Raw genomic sequence first — 18,359 nt, 5'->3', positions numbered from 1 at the left:
GATGAAATAACTCACCCTCATTGTATAGTGTAGCAGGGGGGTAAACTGAATCAGAAATAGGCACGATCCCTGGGCATGTGTGGGAACACATTTTGCTTCTCAACATTTTCAGACAAGCCTCATTCTTGTCAAACCTGAGCAAAAGTGCTAGAAGATTATGATAAAAAGAAATACAAGAAAAACGTTTTGCTATCTTTCAGGACTATGGAGAGTTGTTAGGAAAAACTGCAACAGATTTTGAAAGGGACAAAAAACATGAGTAGGTGTTATGTCTAGTGTGTCTGCCTGGGTTATCTTTGTTTTAAATTGTCTTTGAGCTATTTTAAAACTATAAATGATAGAAAGTGGATAATCATGTAAATGACTCTTGTCCACAGAAATGCAAACTATTTTTGGTGGGATGCAACTCATTATCTTTTTGTGGGTAGATTCTTTTTGCTTCTATTTGTAAGTTGATTTCAGTTTTCCTATTGCTTATCCTTCTCTGTGGTTCTTGGAGTTCTCCTATAAGCTAGTTGTAATACCTTCATGGTATCCTCATTCATTGATGAGTTAAATAACATTTTTGACAAGTTTTATAACTGCGTGAATGTCACAATTCGACTCTGTTTTAAAAACTGTTCTTTAATGGTGTATATAAAGCACCATGGTGACCACATCCACGTGGATGGGCACAGATTTTACTGGGCAGTTTGTGAGGATAGAACTATGGGCTTACACTAACAGCATCAGTGGTGGGGTCTGCCTTCCTGCCTGTTAACTCTGCCCCTGTCCCTTAACAAATATTTATTAAATCTGCATTGTAAACCAGACCTTGTGCTGAATGCCAAAGACATGAAGCCAAAGAGGTGCAGAGGTTGTTCTCAAAGAATTATAATCTAGTAGGATATGTAACCAAAATGTCAATGAATGATTCCAATAATGTTGCAGGTATCAGAAAAACAGTTTGAAAATACAGATAATGGGGGCGGCAAACATTTCTAGTGGGAAAGGAGTCAGTAAAGGCTTCCAACAAGGTGTCATCTTTGGCGTTTATCCGTTTTTTAGCACTGCCATTTTTAAATTCATCAGCCGCTAGATCATCTGTGGTACAGAGAAAGAGGACAGCCCCATTTATGTAACCACGGGAAACTGTGGGAGTCTCAACTCAAGAAGAATTGAAGTCGTAGTTCTCATAATACAGTGCCTTGGTATAGTTTAAAATACACTGTTTGCTACGTAACTCTGTTCTCATCACTAAACTTATGGGGTCTGGGAACTAGAAATTGCCTCTAGGAAGTAGAGGGTCTGGAGAAGTTGAGATGACTTTGTACCTCTAAAGATTCACAAGGTTCATTAACATGTGAAAGGCACTGGGACCCACTGTGGGAAAGAAGTCTGCTTCACCTTTCATTAACATACTTTTTAAAAAAATTATTTGGCTTAAAAGATAAAATTATTTGGCTTCAGGACACCTATCACATATGACATCTATTACACTCAGGGGACTGAAGTGTTCCATGAGATATGATTTAGGAAACCCTAGGAGGGAATAAGGTGACTAGACTTGATTAAGAATGGAGATATTTCTAAGGCTCTAGAAGGCTTCATGGAAGAAGAGAATTAGAATCAGGCTCTGAAGGCCTAGATGGTGTATTTATTCTTGAACCCTCATAATTGTATAGACGGACATGTTTTTACTCTCAAGAGTATTATTTTGTAGGCCTCTGGGACATGGAGAACTAACATGAGGTGAAAACATAAACAATGAATGAGTTTGTTCCTGGGAAAAGCCTAAAGGCCCCCTAGAGGAGTTTTTGTTTATGATACTGAACTGACTTGACTTTCTCCTTTGTAGCCATCGGTTATTATGAGTCATTCTTCTAAAGGCTCTAGCAGGATCATAAGTGAACAGAAGATGTGTAAGGAAACGATGCTTTTTGTCTTTTGAGTGCATTGTATACTAGGAGACGTTGCAAGACAAACCCTGGACAGAAGTTAGCAATTTTCAGAGAGAAAATAAGTTGCAAGATCCTAAGAAAGAACTAGCTTCCATTCACTAAGCACAGATAAATAACACAGGCCTATAACAGAGCAGAGGAAACTTCTATGCATGCAAATGCAAACTTGATGAAAATGTTATTTAATGGAACCCTTTTCACACAGTGTTCAGAACCTGGGTGACCACTCTTGGAACATGGGTCTATTTATTTCACTGGCACAGATAATAAGAAAGGGGGCTGCAATTACTGCATAGATCTTGGCATTCGGAGATTTCACATTCAGTTTTGACTCTACAAGAGACCCTAAAAGAAACACAAGAGTAGAATTTGTATTTTGCTGAGGCTTAGGTTTGAAGGATATAAACAGGAAGCTAGTGTGTAGGAGAGAATGTCTTAGCTATTAAACAAACCCCACTATCCACAGCTCAGTATAGCCTAGTTGATTTCTCTTGATTATAGTAAGCATTCAGTCAGGGGGATTATACGCTAGAGAAGAATTTGTATATATGGGATTTTAAAGCCTTCTAGATTCCCTCATGAATATAAAAAGTGTTTTTCCCCATTGGTTCTAAACAACAACAACAACAACAACAAATTGAGAATCAATTTCATGTTGTTCCGCTGCTGATAGCAGAGAAGCTCCAGTTTAATTTATTCTGATGTTTACTTAGATTAATACAAATTAGCAGACAGCAATTAGCAAAATAAGTTAGGACTAGCCATTTTCTTTCAAGAAAGGGGTTTTTATGAGAACTGCAGACAAATTGGCGGTTCACAGCCGTGAAGGATAAGGAGGTGAACTGGATGTTATTCTCTCTACCTTGAGCCCTGTCCAGGCTGATATGTTCACCATGTCTTGGACAAAGGCAGAAAGCATGTTTTTAAAATGTAGAGTTGAGCCAAAGCTTGATGTTATTACTTTGAATGCCAGAATGTGGCTTCAGAAAAGATCTGGGCAGCCTGAAATCACAGGTCCACATTTACAGGATGGGATGACAAAAAAAAAAAAAAAAAAAAAAGGGAAAAGACCTATATTTATGATAAAAAGTTTACTGCAAAGTACAGAATGTGTTACTGGCTTAATATCAGTAAAAAATTTAAAATCCATAAAGCTTCATTTTATTCTCAGATTTAACATGATTTAATAACATGACTGGGCAGCTACCAAAGATACTGAATTCTGATCATGTATCAATATACGTAGACAGATCAAGATGAAGAGTGTGATAGAGCAACAACATTCTCTGACAATTAGAACATAGGCGAAATATTATGGTCATTACAAATTTAATCCTAGGCTTCGTCGTTTATAAGTAATATGAAAAAGTAAAGGGCATCCAAAGGTAGAGGGCTAGGATTTTGTAAGGTCTAGAAGGCATGTCATTCAATAAAAGGCCATGGATAAATTGGGGAGGCATGATAGCTTTCTTCAATGTATGAAAGGCTATCATGTGGAAAAGGAAGTAGAATTATATTTTCAAAGGACAGAAGGACCAATGCAGAACTAAAAGTACCAGGGAAACAGATACTAGTTTGATATAAAGATAGACAACTTTTCCAATAATAAGTACATCTTAAAAATTGAAGCTGCTACTTGTGAGATAGTAAGGTCCCATAACTGGCCATCATTAAGTAGACTATAGGCCAACAACATTGTAGATGATGTCCTTCTATATGAGCAGGAAAAGGGAGTGGTTGGCTTATGTTTCGAATTATGATATTTTGGAATCTTTTGCCCCCCTTCAACTCTCTCCTTTTTACTTTATTCATTCTCTTTCCTCTATGCAATGTGATCTGTGCATAGATTATGAAACTTCAGAGAGTATAGATCCATTCATTTGCAGAACAGGAGCAGAAACATCTACCCTGCCTGACTCTGGTATTGTAATCATGAGATGAATTATTCAATCTGGAAGAGCTTTGTGAACTGTGGGATTCTCCTTGTGAGAAGATATGCTTAATTGGCAGAATAACCGCCCAGACTTGAGCCCTGCTTTGTTTCCTAAGCACAGTCCTTGTCTCCAGCAATTTACTAGCTATTTATTTCTATGCTCCTGCCACCATATCTAACTTCATTGTGGCAGTGAAAAACAGCCCTCCTGCTTGAGTTGCTGTTTTTCTCAGTGAAACCATGCTTTTCCAACCTCTCGGTTGAAAACTCAGAGTCACCTCACCCGTGCCCCACTTTGGGCTGCTAATTCCAGTGAGGCTCCCCTTCTTGTGTCATTAATATCCAGCTTTCCTTCTATTCCTAAAGCTACCATCCTAATGATAGCCCTCATCATACTATGCATTGAACTACTGTAACTGATCTCTGTGACTAAATCTTGAACTATTCCATACATTTTGCACATTTCTGTAAGATTTCCATGGCTAACATGGCAGTTTTAGTATGCCACATATTTACAAAATCATCAATGGTTCTTCTGTTATAGAATACACTGAGGTTGCAAAAGGATCTCCATATTTTCAATTCAAACACTTTCTGAAGCTTCATTTTACATGGCTTCATTGTCCAAACCTCCAGTTAAACCCAGACCATCAGGGAATAGTTTCATCATTGACTCCCAGCCCTCTGGTCTTGTGCCTTTCCATGAAGTTCTTTTCCCTTGATTATGTTCAAGTACTGAATCTTCCTTCAAGAAAAACTATTGTCTTTCCTATCCATCCTGTGAATTCCCATCTGTCCTTCAAGAACATTCTTCTAGCTTTTCCTGATTCCTCAAACTCACACTGATTGTTCCCTCTTCTGAATCTTTACCACTTTTTATTTGTGCCCCTTAATTGGCATCTGTAGCCCGTTACATATCTTACACTGTTTTTTTTTTGTAAGTTAACATATATAATTATTTAATTTTAATGTGTCTTTTTCATATTTTAATCTGCACTAGAAACTCCTTGGAAAAACAAAAACAAAACAGCACTGCTTCCCAGAGGAGAGTCTCAAGGAGCAGTCAAGAATCCTATGGCATTTGTGTCCTTATAGAGAAAGAATGCTGAGCACAGAAAACCAGAAGGCCAGAGGGCAAAGCCATAAGGACTTTGACTATTGCTTGGAGCAGAGTCAGATTTAATCATTAGCTTCACTGAGAGAGAATCAAGAGATTAGGGAAGGAGTTGGGGGAAAACCTGACTGCACTAGAATATGTGGGATCGTGGGTTTAAGAGTAGAAAGAAGCTCATTCAAAAATAAACTAGTTTTCAGGTGATTTGATAATTACATTTATTAAGAGCTTTCTGTATGACAGGAGCTGCTTTAATTGTTTTACATTTAATTTTCAGACGTTAATTCCTTAAGCCCTATTATTCCCATAGGAGTGGACAGTGATTTACACATTCTAGTTTCTTTCTCTCTTAATCACTTACTATCCTGATACTGTAATCATTGCCAGTGGTATAATTCCCCATGTGGTTCCAAATATTTTGTTTACATCTGAATTTAAATATATATTCTGATATTTGCAGAGGCTTACACCCTAATATAGTGATACACCAGATTTAGTAACGTAAGGGTGGATGGTGAGGGAAGCTATTATTACATCTGAATGGAGGCTGAAAGATCTATGTATAAGTATCATTTTCTTTATCTTGAAGAACAACCAGAGATTTTGTTCTGTTTATTATATTCTTCATAAAACTACAAAAATTAAAGCACTTCAGACCTGGTTGTGATTTGTGAGAAAAAAAATAGTACTGCCAAATTAAAAATCAGGATAAATATTGTCTGCATGCTTAGCAAGCCATTCTTTTTATAATCCCAATAAAAATTCTAAATTCCTCTAATTCTTTAAATTTGTCATATATTTGAAGAACTTTTGCAATCTATTTTTACTGACTGATGGGAACATGCTAATGTTTCTTTACAAGTTTGCAGGAAGAATTTTCTTCTTGGTTTCATGTACTATTTTGGTAGCAATTTCCCATCATCACATTTTTTTTCCTTCCAATATCTTTATCATATTTTTGGAAAAATCCATGCAGACAATTCACTTTGCAAACTTAGATATAATTTGCCTTTAACAACTAAGGTTTACTACTTTTTTTTTAAAGGAATTATTTGATAAAATTTTTATAAATTATTTTCTACCACAACTGAAGTCCTCTTTTTACACATATCAGATAAAGATATGCTATTCTCTCTCTCTCCCTTTGACCTCAGTGTAAGTAAGTGTCAGCATTTTGGCTCCAACACAATGTTTCTCTTTTGTTCCTTACAATACTCAACCAGTCATGATCTGTTCCTCCTGCAGTACACTACTTGAAGTTTTCAGACTGACCCACCCCTTCTCGCATTTCACTCAGGCTTTTCTCTATGGCCTTAAAATGACTTTCTTCCATGCTTTCCCCCATGTCAGCCTCTAAACCCCAAAACTCTCCTCTCCAGGAAGCTTTCCCCTAGACACAGAGAATATATATATAATCACCCTCTCTGCACTCCCCAGCACTTTGTCCACACCTCTTATTTTATCAGTTGTAGAGGTCTAAGTTCATACTTCTAGAGCAAGATTGCTCTTCTCTTCAGCCACCTCTTCATTGCTCACTCTATTTTCTACATATAAGTAAGCTCTCAAGTAATTATTTTCAAAATGCAATATTCCAAACTAGGTAAGTTATTTTGCTCTTCTCATAAGCAGCTGAATTTTAAATAATGCAAAAACTATACTTATAATAATAAAAAAAAAGATGCTAAGAAGCAGCCACCAAAATTGCCTCATGAATAATGGATAGCAGGATAGGGTAGGACCTCAGTCAGGGTAAGAGCCTTAGAGGCATAACATCACATATCTTGTTATTTTTCTGGAATCCAAATGATCAGAAATGGTGTTGTTTAGGATTAAATAAGCAATAAGTAAACTCCAAAGCTATATTTGAATAGATATACATTCATAGTCCAAATTATCTTCTTTATACAAAGCAATTCTGATTTCTAGAAGGTCCCTAATTCACATGGTTATTGTTTTTAGGGAAATCTCTATATTGTCCCTATACGATGTCAGACATTTGCAACAAACATTGTAGAATATCATGTTTGGGTCCAAACAAGTATTCCAGGGCAATTTGGAAGGCTGGGCGAAAATAATATCAGCAAGCTTTTTTCCTAGGTTTTTCAATTTTCAAGCTTCATTAGAAAATAAGCTGAGGACTACTCAAGACTTAAGAATTTCCTTAAGTTGTGATTCATGCTCAGGTCAAGAGTACCTGTTGTTGGAGAAAGGTCTCCTGTTTTTCTCTGAAAGAAACTCACATTTCAGGGAACCCATAGCAGTCCAACTTCTTCCTGGGACATGGGTCTGAGACTCAAAAGCTGAACAAGAACTAGGGTTTCCCTACTGGCCTATTAACTGACACATACTGATTAAATTTTTGGCTATCTGCCTCAAAGCTGTCACTGTTATATTTTCATTTTCAAATACTATTGATATGGTTGCTTGTTGGCAGATAAATGAATGAAATGTGTCAAAAGCCACTCATGCTAGTTGTAGCAGATCACTATAATTTCGAACACTTGTGCCATAGTCTACCCTTTTAACTTACACTTGAAACCACATGGGACTGATATGACAAAATAGTCCAGTCCAATTAAAATTTTAGTATTTAAGAGAGTTACTATTTTCATCAATACTTGTGTAGGGGTTGGATGTTTTTAAATCATCTTTTTTAAAAAAGATTTTATTTATTTATTCATGAGAGACACACAGAGAGAGAAAGAGAGGCAGAGACATAGGCAGAGGGAGAAGCAGGCTCCATGCAGGGAGCCTGATGCGGGGCTTGATTCCAGGACTCCAGGATCATACCCTGAGCCAAAGGCAGATGCTTAACCACTGAGCCACCCAGGCATCCCGATTTTAAATCATCTTTAGAAAATTATCTAAATAATTGAAATCTGGTATTTTAATCTAGAAATAACTAATCCCTCTGAAGAAATATTGTCCATTTTGGCCTGCTGCATTTTACCAACACTTTAACAATTAGTGAAATAATGTGACATAAAAGTAGGGACAGTGATTTTAGAGTCCTTTCTCAGCTCTGACAATTACTAGCAACTCTCTAGCCTTTGACAGTAATTTAAACCTGTCAGCCTCTGTTGTGAAATGTGAATGATCACTCTTGACGTACCTAATAGCCAGATGTTTATAAGCATCAGGTGAGGCAATGTACATACATAGATGATATTTGAAAGAATGTAAAGCACTATTTCAGTCTATAAACTCTATAGCATTCTCCTCCACTTTTTACTTCCATCCTATTTGCCTCAACTGAGTTAAAGAGGAACCAGGATCCTGTCTTTGGCAGCCTTTGTGAGTGAGCCTGGGTAGCATCTGGCACTTCTGCATAAGAACATCTTTCTCATGAGAGCTCTGCCTGCATTACAGGGTTCCCTCTGCTGGATTCCAAGCAGACCTTGTAGCTGTTGGGGCTACAATTCTTTTAAATAGTATTCCTCTGTTTCCTGACTTCCTTTGTAGTCAACATCAGAATTAGTGCTTGGTAGGACAATCAGTTGGGGCAAATCTCAGAATCAGATAAGGTAAAGTAAGTCCCAGGTTTGGCAAACTGATGACAGAGCCACAAAAATGAACACCCAGATGCATGTCTTGGCAGTTTGGCAGACCACAGGGATAAAAAGTCTCATAACAGGCACAGCATGTGGAGACCTGACCTTAGACTCTGAGGTTCAGGAGGACCTCTGCCAATTACTAACAGGGTCAGACCCGAATCCTGGAGGAACAAGATAATGAAATGGACCCATTTACTGGATCTTAGGTACCAGTTAGTAGAAGTGTCTGAGACTGAATTAAAAGATCATTCCAGATGACCTGTATAGGAAGACAGGTTAGTTGAACTGTCAAGATGTAAAAGAGGGGAATTTGGTTGGAGATCAGAAATGTCCCAGACATTGGGCTAACTAGATGGTGATCATGTGTCCCAACCAAGAAGATGAGAAATGTTGGTGTTGGGGACAGGATCCAGGTCTGAATGCCATTCTCTTTTCACAGAATACATTTTCCTTCCTCTCTTAAAGTCATGCATCAACTTAATAAAATCCATGAAGGGCTGCATTCAGATTCTAAAAATCTTACTTTTTTTTTTTTCCTCTCTATGGTACACTCCAAAGTTCTTATTTTTTATACTAGCATTTCCTCATTTATAGCCATTTGTTCTGCTGGAACTCCAAAAGTCAATCTTTTCTTTAAAAAAAATTATTTATTTATTCATGAGAAACATACACAGAGAGAGAGGGAGAAGCAGGCTCCATGCAGGGAGCCTGACATGGGACTCGATCCCAGGACTCCAGGATCAGGCCCTGGGCCGGAGGCAGTGCTAAACCGCTGAGCCATCCCGGCTGCCCTGTTTTTTTGTTTGTTTGTTTTGTTTTGTTTTTTATGTTTTCTCCTTTCTTCCCTCAATATGATTATGCAAAATTTCCAAACTTGCAGATAACACTCTAGCTGCAGCTTTAGAAGCTCCATTGCTATAGTCTCACTGACTAAATCCACACTCTCTAGTTTTCACCAGGTGTCACAAAATTCCCACCTCACAACTTTCATTTTGCAGTCTCAGACATTGAAGCAAGAAAAGATGGCCTCTGATTAAATGCTGAAAGTATAAAACAAAAGCTCTGAGGTAACAATTTTGCGAAGGTGCCCAGTTGTTTTAAAAGTCTATTTTAATGAATACCATTGTAGTGTCTGTTTCTATCCTGTAAGACAATTCTGTGCTCTGAAAATGGCTCGTGGCAGCTAGCAGTTTTTTGCTATACTGTTCATGCACGCTAGGTAAGAGAGGCTTCGTCCAGTGAAGTGTGCAGGCAATGGACATGGTTTAAATTTAGATGATAAATTAACTTTCACTCTTTAATAAGCTTTCACATAAAAATACAAAAAGCATGTATATGAAATGAAATATAAAATGAAATACAAGTAGGAATTATATGGAAACAACTTCTAAGTTACATTTTAGGTCTGTCCATATTTAGCCCACACCACAATAACTTGTGGTCAACCTTTGGCTATGAAAAAATGATGCGCACAACACAATGCCTTTGGGTTTTCAGCAGAAAATTAAATTATTGCATTTACTAAGAGAGAGGAGAAGATTGATCTTTTAAAAGCCATTTCAACAAGCATAGAAAACATAAAAAGAAATTGTTAACCCCAAACCTCCTTGAAGCATCTATTTAATTGGACTTTGGGTGGAGGGAAGGTACATGTCTTTCTTTGAAAACACATGTTACAACATAGGTTTCACACACATTTTTTAGAGACAGACAAAGGAATCAAGTATAAGGACAGAACTAGCATGGATAATATGGGAGATAGTGCAGGCTCAATCTGACACACTCTGGGAATATGCCCATACAACTTTCCTCTGTATCTATGGGGCACCTTTTCTCTGAGGGTACACAGAGGACTCTGGATGCATATCAGTACTGTAACTTACCTTGATGGTAGCCAGGACCACCTCCATTACAGCACACTGTCTTGGTGTTAGACCCTTGGCATCGTCCCGAATCATGTGCTCCTAGAGAACATGTTAACAGTTACTTATAAATTAACCACTTCATTCATTTAACAATTATTTTCAAACAGAATCTGCATAATCCCCACATGGACACACTTGAGATTATTTTGTCATATATTTAATAAATATCCCCTTTTCCAAAAAGAAGAAATGCTGAACTTTGATTCACATGTGGCTTTACTTTTCACTTACAAGTTTACGTTAGGAAAAAAAAGAGAGAAACCTTGAAATATGTGTCAAAGCTTTTTCACCTTATGTTCTGTCACAGTGAGGAAGATCAATCATGACAAGGATTTAGGACGTGAATTTTAGTCCCTTTCAATTACTGTTGATAAAGTCTATTCCAATGACCCCAGTTTATTTTCTTTCTTGGATCTCCTTAATGTTTAGTTCTTATGAAGAAAAGTCCCCAGGAGTTCACTCGTTTTGGCTCTGCAGATTTTCAATATTTTAAAATTTTTCAATATTTTAAAGCCGATTTCCATATTTACAGATTTTCCTCATTGTTCACTATGGACTGTCTCAGTCCCTCATTCAAAACTTCTTTAGGAAAATGGTTGAAGACAACCATAAAGCAAAAAGAAATCCAAGAGAAATTTAAAAAAAATTCCTGACCTCCCTACCCTCCAAAGTTGACAGTTTCCCAGTGCTGCCACTATGCCAACATTCAACAGATATTTATTGAGTGCTTATTACATGCCTGAGCTGTCCTAGGTAATTGTGATATGTTGTTCAGTAAAAGAAAGACTTATGTTCTGAAGCTTAACTGAAGCTAACTACTATAGGTCCATTATGTGAATTAGAGGAAAACCCATGTGGATGGACAGAGCTCTGAGAACCCAAGGCTTGACTAATGGATCAATCAGTGCCTTTCCTTGGTAATAATAGGTGCCTCTTTTTCTACAGGGCACAGCTCTGCATCAATTCATATGGCTTGGCAGGTGGCACATGGGCTCTATTTCAGTGGTCATTTGCTCCCTTAGCCAGGCACTTTTTGTGCAGTGCACAAACTGTGCAATCTCCAGTGGCTTGCCTGTTATAGCCCTTTCTTATTCTTATTTGGTAGATGCCATGATTTCCTGAAGATAATCTCCATCTAAGTCTTACTCGTGTTTCCAGTCTTCCAGTTACCTATCTTGGCAATTATAACCTAGGCCTTCAGTATATTTTTGGTAAATGAATTATGTTTCTTTTAGCATTATGTTGTAGCATTCAATACATTTGAATGAAATCATACTTCTTTGAATATTTTTGAAAAAATGGTATACAATGCTCCATGGATCCATGATATATACTCCCGTATGTCACTACATCTTTGTCTGATACAGAGTTTTTCAACACAAGCATGTCCATTTAACATTTAAAAAAATAAGAATATTAACTACCCATTGAAACTCAAACAAACAGTAATGGGAAATGTTTACTAAATTATAGGTGGAAATGTTTTAGGGTAAGTAAGTACACATTTCTCTGGCTTCAACCCTTTCTATGTCATAGAAAAATATAATTTTTGCAAGAGATAATTTTTTGAGATTTAAAAATAGCTCTTTCAAAGAATGAAGTCTCTGAAAAAGACTGACAATGAGTCACTGCTTGCTTGCAGTAAACTTGCAGTCACTTATACTAACACTAATTGGTTTTGATATTGCATCACCTGTCCATGAAAATTTATTTTTTCAAAAAATATGCCAAATAAATCTGATCCCATTAAATAGTAATAAGTTGGGCATACATAATATATCTACATTTATGAAGTTCCAGAGCATGAAGTAATGTCATATAGCTGAATAAATATTTCTTTAATGGATTAATCCTAACTTGTAACCAAATGCAGAGAAATAATTTCCCTCATTGTCTGACTCTGCGTTATCTGAAATAATTTGTTAGTATTTCCATATAAGATTTCTGAATATATCCAAATCTGCTTTCATGCTAATATATAAAAATTGCAAAGACCCAGTGTTTAATAAAATAAAAATAAAAATAAAAATAAAAATAAAAGTGACATTTTAGTAAAATATAACAGTTTTGTAAAATTTGAAGTTCTTTATTATGGCCAGAGTTTTAATTTTGCATAATATTGTAGAGGCCTTATTGTTCTGTAATTCGAGTAATAATAATCCTTTTAGGACATTTTATTAATAATTTGTTTTTAGTTTTTTACAGTCTTGGAGAAGTTTGGAAATTGCAAAAGGACCTACGGTGTTATGTTTCATGTGAACTCTGATTTTTCCCACCTCGCATATATACATATGTCCCCTCGGGAGCTCTCTCTATCCCACTCAGAATTCATAAGTTTTAGGCAGAGCATTCCCAGATCAGAGGTTGATATATGAGTTAAGCCTCTGTCAGCAGTTAGCTTTGGAGGGGTGATAACATTATCAGAGCCCAAGATGTGCTGGTGGGATTTGCTGGAATTTCTCACATCAAGTTGGGTATTCTTTTCTACAATATTTCAAGTTCAAAGGATATTAGATATAGAACAGAGACGACCATCTTACAAATAGGAAGGTAGGCTTGTTATAGCCGTACATCAAACAAGGAAGGAACAGAGTTGGGTTCCATTACATTCCTTTGGGTTCCTAATCAAGTAGTGACAGAAAGCAGAGTCATCTAGGACAATAAAATTTCATGTAGCAATAAATTCCTTCCTTGCTTATGTTATGCTTTCCATCACTTGGAACTGAAAACAGTCTGGCTGATATAACTTCCAACTCAGGAAACTGAAGCTATGGGAGGTGGAGTGTGTTTCCTAATATCACACAGATACTAGAAGCATGACCAGGGCCATTTCTTTGTAATGAGATACTATGCTTTCACCTTCATGGTTTTGTATGAGAAATTTCAACCCTCGATAACTCCATAGTAGAATTCCCAGGAAAATAATAAGAGGGAGTAAAGGAAGGGATTAAGATCTAAGATCCAAAACAATAGTGTGGAAGTAACATCTACCTTTTACCTTTCCTCCAAACTATTAACATAATACCTGTGAGAAGCAATTTTAGGTGATATCTTTTAAATGGATTATTGGCTTTTAAATTTTTTTTTCTGAGCAAGGGGATAATATATGACACCTGTTTTATCTCAGTAAGTAATTATGCAGCCAAATAGATTATTCTTCCCCTGTATTATACACACAAAACAATCCCAGTGATACCTAACTCTGAGCTGCCAGCTTCTGTGAGTGGGAGGTGACATACTCTTCGCAATCATCATGCAAAGATAATGTATGCATTATCTCATTTATCCTCACAACAATCCTATAAGCCAAGTGTTAAAATTTTCTGTACTTTGCAAGTGCCAAATCTGAAAATTAAAAAGTTTAAATACTTTGGCCAACGACACACAGTTGGAAGCAAATGAGGTAGAATTTGAACCACAGGGTTTGTGTCTGGAACTCATCCCCATGATACACATTATATCCTAAAAGATAGAAATGGAACTAAAACAACACATATTTCTACTATAGGCATAATGTTGGCCTGTAAGTTATCCATTGATGAATGAATGGGAGAAGAAAATGTGGTAATCTTATTTGGCTCTTAAGCAGAAGGAAATCCACCCATATGCAACAGAATGGAAGAATGTGAAGGGCATTATTCAAAGTGAAAAAGTCAAAGCAGCACAATATGTACTTTAACCTATTCTAGAAGGACAGAAAATGAGGTTCCCTGCACAACTGCAATAATAAAGGGTAGGGTTATTTAGTCAGGAAATCCTCATTTATATATGCTTGAATATATTGACAAGCTCAAGGTCTGCTTTGATGAGTTTCATTTTTCCATACTAGCTTGCTTGCCTTTAAGATTTCTCTAGACTTTACTAGATTTCTATGAAGCACTCCATTTTGCCTTTATCCATACAAAGTGTGTTTAATATTTGAAAGAAAATGTTATCTAATTTACCCCAAAGCAGTAATCCTGAAAGCTGTAACACAAATAAAAATTTTACAGTTTCCCTCCCAATTGGAAAATATTAGAAAATTGAGACCCTGCCTGACCTGATACATCCTTAAAGCAGATTGTGAGATATTTCTTGATCCTGCCTCAATAGCTACCATCACTTGTAAAAGGATGGTTTCTTGTAGAGCTGTAGTTAGCTCATTACATTTCACAGACAGTAAATACTCTCTTTATTCTTATTACCTTCAATTTGGATAATTGTCCAAGATCTTTAGCTGCTATGAAAATCATCTGAGGTCCCTAGAGACACAGAAAAGAAGAGAGAATAGTCAGTCCTTAGAATTTCAGTAACAGTAGAAACGTAGTCAATAGAAAATTTGCTTTACTTCCCTTCTTTTATTTGTGACTTTTATGCCATACACACTTAATTAGTCTGTTTTACAGATTAGGTCAAAGATACCTAGTACTGCTGGCAATTGTCCTCATAGGCATCCCACTCCAGAAAGTTTTAAGTCTGAGTTAATGCATGGGTTACTACTAATGTAACCACTTTAATGTAGCATATGGATTAAATCAATGATCCTTAATATTTATTATTTATTTTTAGTAAGGGCAGTTCCCTCACTCCACTTGGCCCCCAAATAAATCTATGCAAACTTTCAAGAAGCAGAGCTGAGGCAGGTGAAGCTGCTATTCCTCAGATGCTTCCCAGTCTATCAGAGTCTGCCCTCTTAACTCTTCCCTCAGCTAGATGCTCTTTCTAGAACTCCAAGGTCCTGGGAAAAGTTTGAAAAACAGAGGAATAAACCATCCAAAGCACTACTAGAATGAAAAACTAGAGGTATGTCTATTGGTAAAATGGCAGGAAAGAACTAACTTTGGTACTAAGTTCATTAGTACCCTAGAATATTTTCTCAGGAGGGAAAATCAACTATCCTGGAATAATAATCTTCATTTTTTAGTGGATGCTATGAATTTATTGGGAAATGAAGGACTACAAAGTTTATGAAAACAGCGTCTAATTTGCTCTTATTTTTATCCCCACTGTGGTGCCCACCACATACCAGAATCTCAAAGAACATATAGTGAGTGAATAAATGTATGAATGACAGATATTGCTTCATACTTTAAGAACTCAATGCTAGAGAAAAATTGATGTTATAGTAAGCTTTCCTAGGGAAGACCTTATAGAAAAAATGAAATGTTACAAATAGTTTCTGCTATAGCATGATGTATGTATTTTTGAAAACCTCAATCTCCAAAATTGTGCTCTAGAAATAATAGGGCTCATGGGGAAAATAGTAGTGGGCAGCACAGTCAAAGCTCATGCAATTTTATAACCAATGATCAAACACAGTAAGTGCTACTTTGGGAGACAACTTGTATAGCACACAAGGAACTCAGGGAGGCCAGTTGGTGCCACAAGGGGTATTAAAAATGCAAAATAATAAACAATCCAAACAACAACAAAACAACAGAATACAAACATGGGTTGTGGCAATTCCCATACAGTAAGGGGAATGCTCAGCCCAGGGAGGTGAGTTGCCTGTCCTGTGTGAGTGCCATACAAGCTTCATCTCTTTGGATAGAAAAACTATGTACAAGTGTGCCTTTCACCCCTATGTAGTAGTAACTGAGTGCTCTTTCTTTTATAGTCTTATATTACATTTCAGAGCCTCCCACCTAGGAAAATTTACACATAAACCAACTCAACTTCCAGATTTTACTGGCATCATTCCCCTGTTTACCAATTACATGATAGCTAATTAGTGTTATAGAAATGCATATGTATTGTAGCAGAATAAAGTATGCATGCATGTTTTTATATATAATTTGGCTTTCCATATATAGAGGTTATAAAGAATTTTATCAGTTGCTGGCAGGAAATCAAAAGATATGAATCATAGCATCTTGGAATACTTTATAAGAATACATTTTCTATATAATTTCATTGGGTACATATAGATTGAGTATACATGATTAATGGTGTCAAAACAGGTTAGTTCATAATTATTCATTATTTGCATCAACTTGCCTTCCTTAAGCACAGAAAAAAAAAAGTTGCTTCATAATAGGTGCATGCTAAGGTTATCTATTATTTTGTCTCAGGATATGACCTGAGACATAGGACTTGACCATTCTCTAACTCTGCTGCCCAGTGATCATTCTGGTTCTTTTTTATTTCACTGTGTATGATTCAGTGGATTCAAAGGACGTGACGTTAAGGTGTCTCCTCTCTTAACTCCAAGTGGGAAGGTAATAGATGAAAGTAAAATGGAAAAAAAGAAAGTAAAATGGGAAGGAGAAAAATATTCCAAATAGTTTTGGATTTATCTTCTTGAGCTGTAATGTTTTAGGAAAAAAAAAAAACAAAAAAAAACACAGTGATGGTATTTTACCCTAAATTTATTTCCCTGGGGTTTCACAGTAAAAATAAATTTAAAAATTATGTGTATAGAGCAGATAATGCTGTAAGTTGAAAACTTTCATACTTTTTTCAAAAAATGAAGTTCTGAATGTTAAGGAAGTGTGAATTTTGACTGTTGACATTCAAAACTCATTTGTATAGAAAAATGTCATTTGAATGATTATTTCAAAAGTGTTTACCAAAGACTTTTTCTCAAAATCGATTTAATCATTAATTTGGCTGGATGAGAGTCACTCACTTAAACGAAGTATAATTAGATGGGTTACTGAAAGTATAATCAAGGGAGAGAGGGACAAGATGAAACATGAGGATCCTAAGATCACCTCATTCCATGGACACACCAAGGAAACAACTACATCTACATAACTAACTTTGTAAACAACCTGAAGACTGGCAGGACAGATCTTCCGTTTTATGGAGAGAAGTACATATCAAAAAGAATAGAAGGGTAGAGAAACAACTAGGAACCAAACACCTGGTGTGACTCACTACAAATAGGAGGGACATCACAGACCAGAGAAGTGAGGGGATTGGACCCTACACTGGGCACTCCTGGCCCTTGATACCCACATTGGGAAGAGAAGTCCCCATAATATCTGGCTTTGAAAATTAGCAAAGGTTAACCCTAGGCAAGCTGGAGAGTGATAGGAAACCAAGCCCTTGCTCTTACAGAGCAGCAAGCCAAATAACTTGGCCAGAACCACAGAAGCAGTAGTTTGAAAAGTGCCCAGGGTTTTATGTGAAGATTGATTGGCTAATTTTAGAGTGCCAGAAGGTCAGCAATCTGCAGGAGAGTTCTCTGGAAACAAAAGTGCTGTCAGGTGCAATTTTTCTTGCCCTCCCCAGACTGAATAGCCGACACTTGTGAGAGTCAATACTAACATTTTCTATCTACACTGCCAGCAATGCATGCCCTGGCCCAGTGCCTCTCTAGGTTGACTCTTGCCCTCAGAATAGGAGATTACCCCACATATCAGCATGCTCATATTTCCTGCAACTAGCCCTCTAAATGGCTGCACAGGGAGCAACAGCTGCCCTCTGATGTGCAAGCAGCTGAATCCAACTGTAGACAGCTAGGCTGAGTGTTGGCCACACCAAACAGTTGAGCTCATGGCAGTCACAGCTCAGCCACAACAGAAGGGCACATACTGCCCACATAGGGAACAACCCTGAAGCGTCTGGTTCTGGTGATCAGAAGAGACTGTGCTACAGGGTACCGTGGAAATTCTTCTATACAAAGGCACTACTGTCAAGACCAGGAAGTAGAGTTGACCTAGTTACTACATAAAAACAAGCACAGAGTTAGACAAAATGAGGAGACAAAAACATATGTCCCAAATGAAAGAATAAGAGAACATCACAGAAAAAGCTCTAAACTAATTATTCATATGCCTAAAAAATGTTCAAACTAATGGTCATAAAGATTCTCACCAGATTTGAGAAACGAGTAACTGAACTCAGTGAGGACTTCAAAAACGAAATAGAAAATATAAGAAAGAACCAGTCAGAGCTGAAGAATACAAT

The 18,359-nt window shown here is 36.9% G+C and overlaps 1 protein-coding gene across 7 annotated transcripts in view; it reads right to left on the bottom strand.

The window, feature by feature from the left end:
- UNC13C (unc-13 homolog C) overlaps positions 1 to 18,359 on the bottom strand; it is a 586,284-nt gene that overhangs the window by 61,787 nt on the left and 506,138 nt on the right. For all 7 annotated transcript variants that reach the window (XM_077881171.1, XM_077881173.1, XM_077881169.1 and 4 more), the window contains 2 exons: positions 14,651 to 14,707; positions 10,425 to 10,505 (listed from right to left, as the gene is read on the bottom strand). In XM_077881171.1, coding sequence (XP_077737297.1) covers positions 10,425 to 10,505; positions 14,651 to 14,707 — 138 coding nt within the window. The remainder of the gene's footprint in view (positions 1 to 10,424; positions 10,506 to 14,650; positions 14,708 to 18,359) is intronic.

The sequence above is a fragment of the Canis aureus genome, chromosome 32 (assembly GCF_053574225.1).
Source record: "Canis aureus isolate CA01 chromosome 32, VMU_Caureus_v.1.0, whole genome shotgun sequence".
Taxonomy (NCBI): Eukaryota; Metazoa; Chordata; class Mammalia; order Carnivora; family Canidae; genus Canis; species Canis aureus.
Note: the sequence above shows the minus strand (reverse complement) of the source record. Positions and strands in the feature narration are given on the sequence as shown.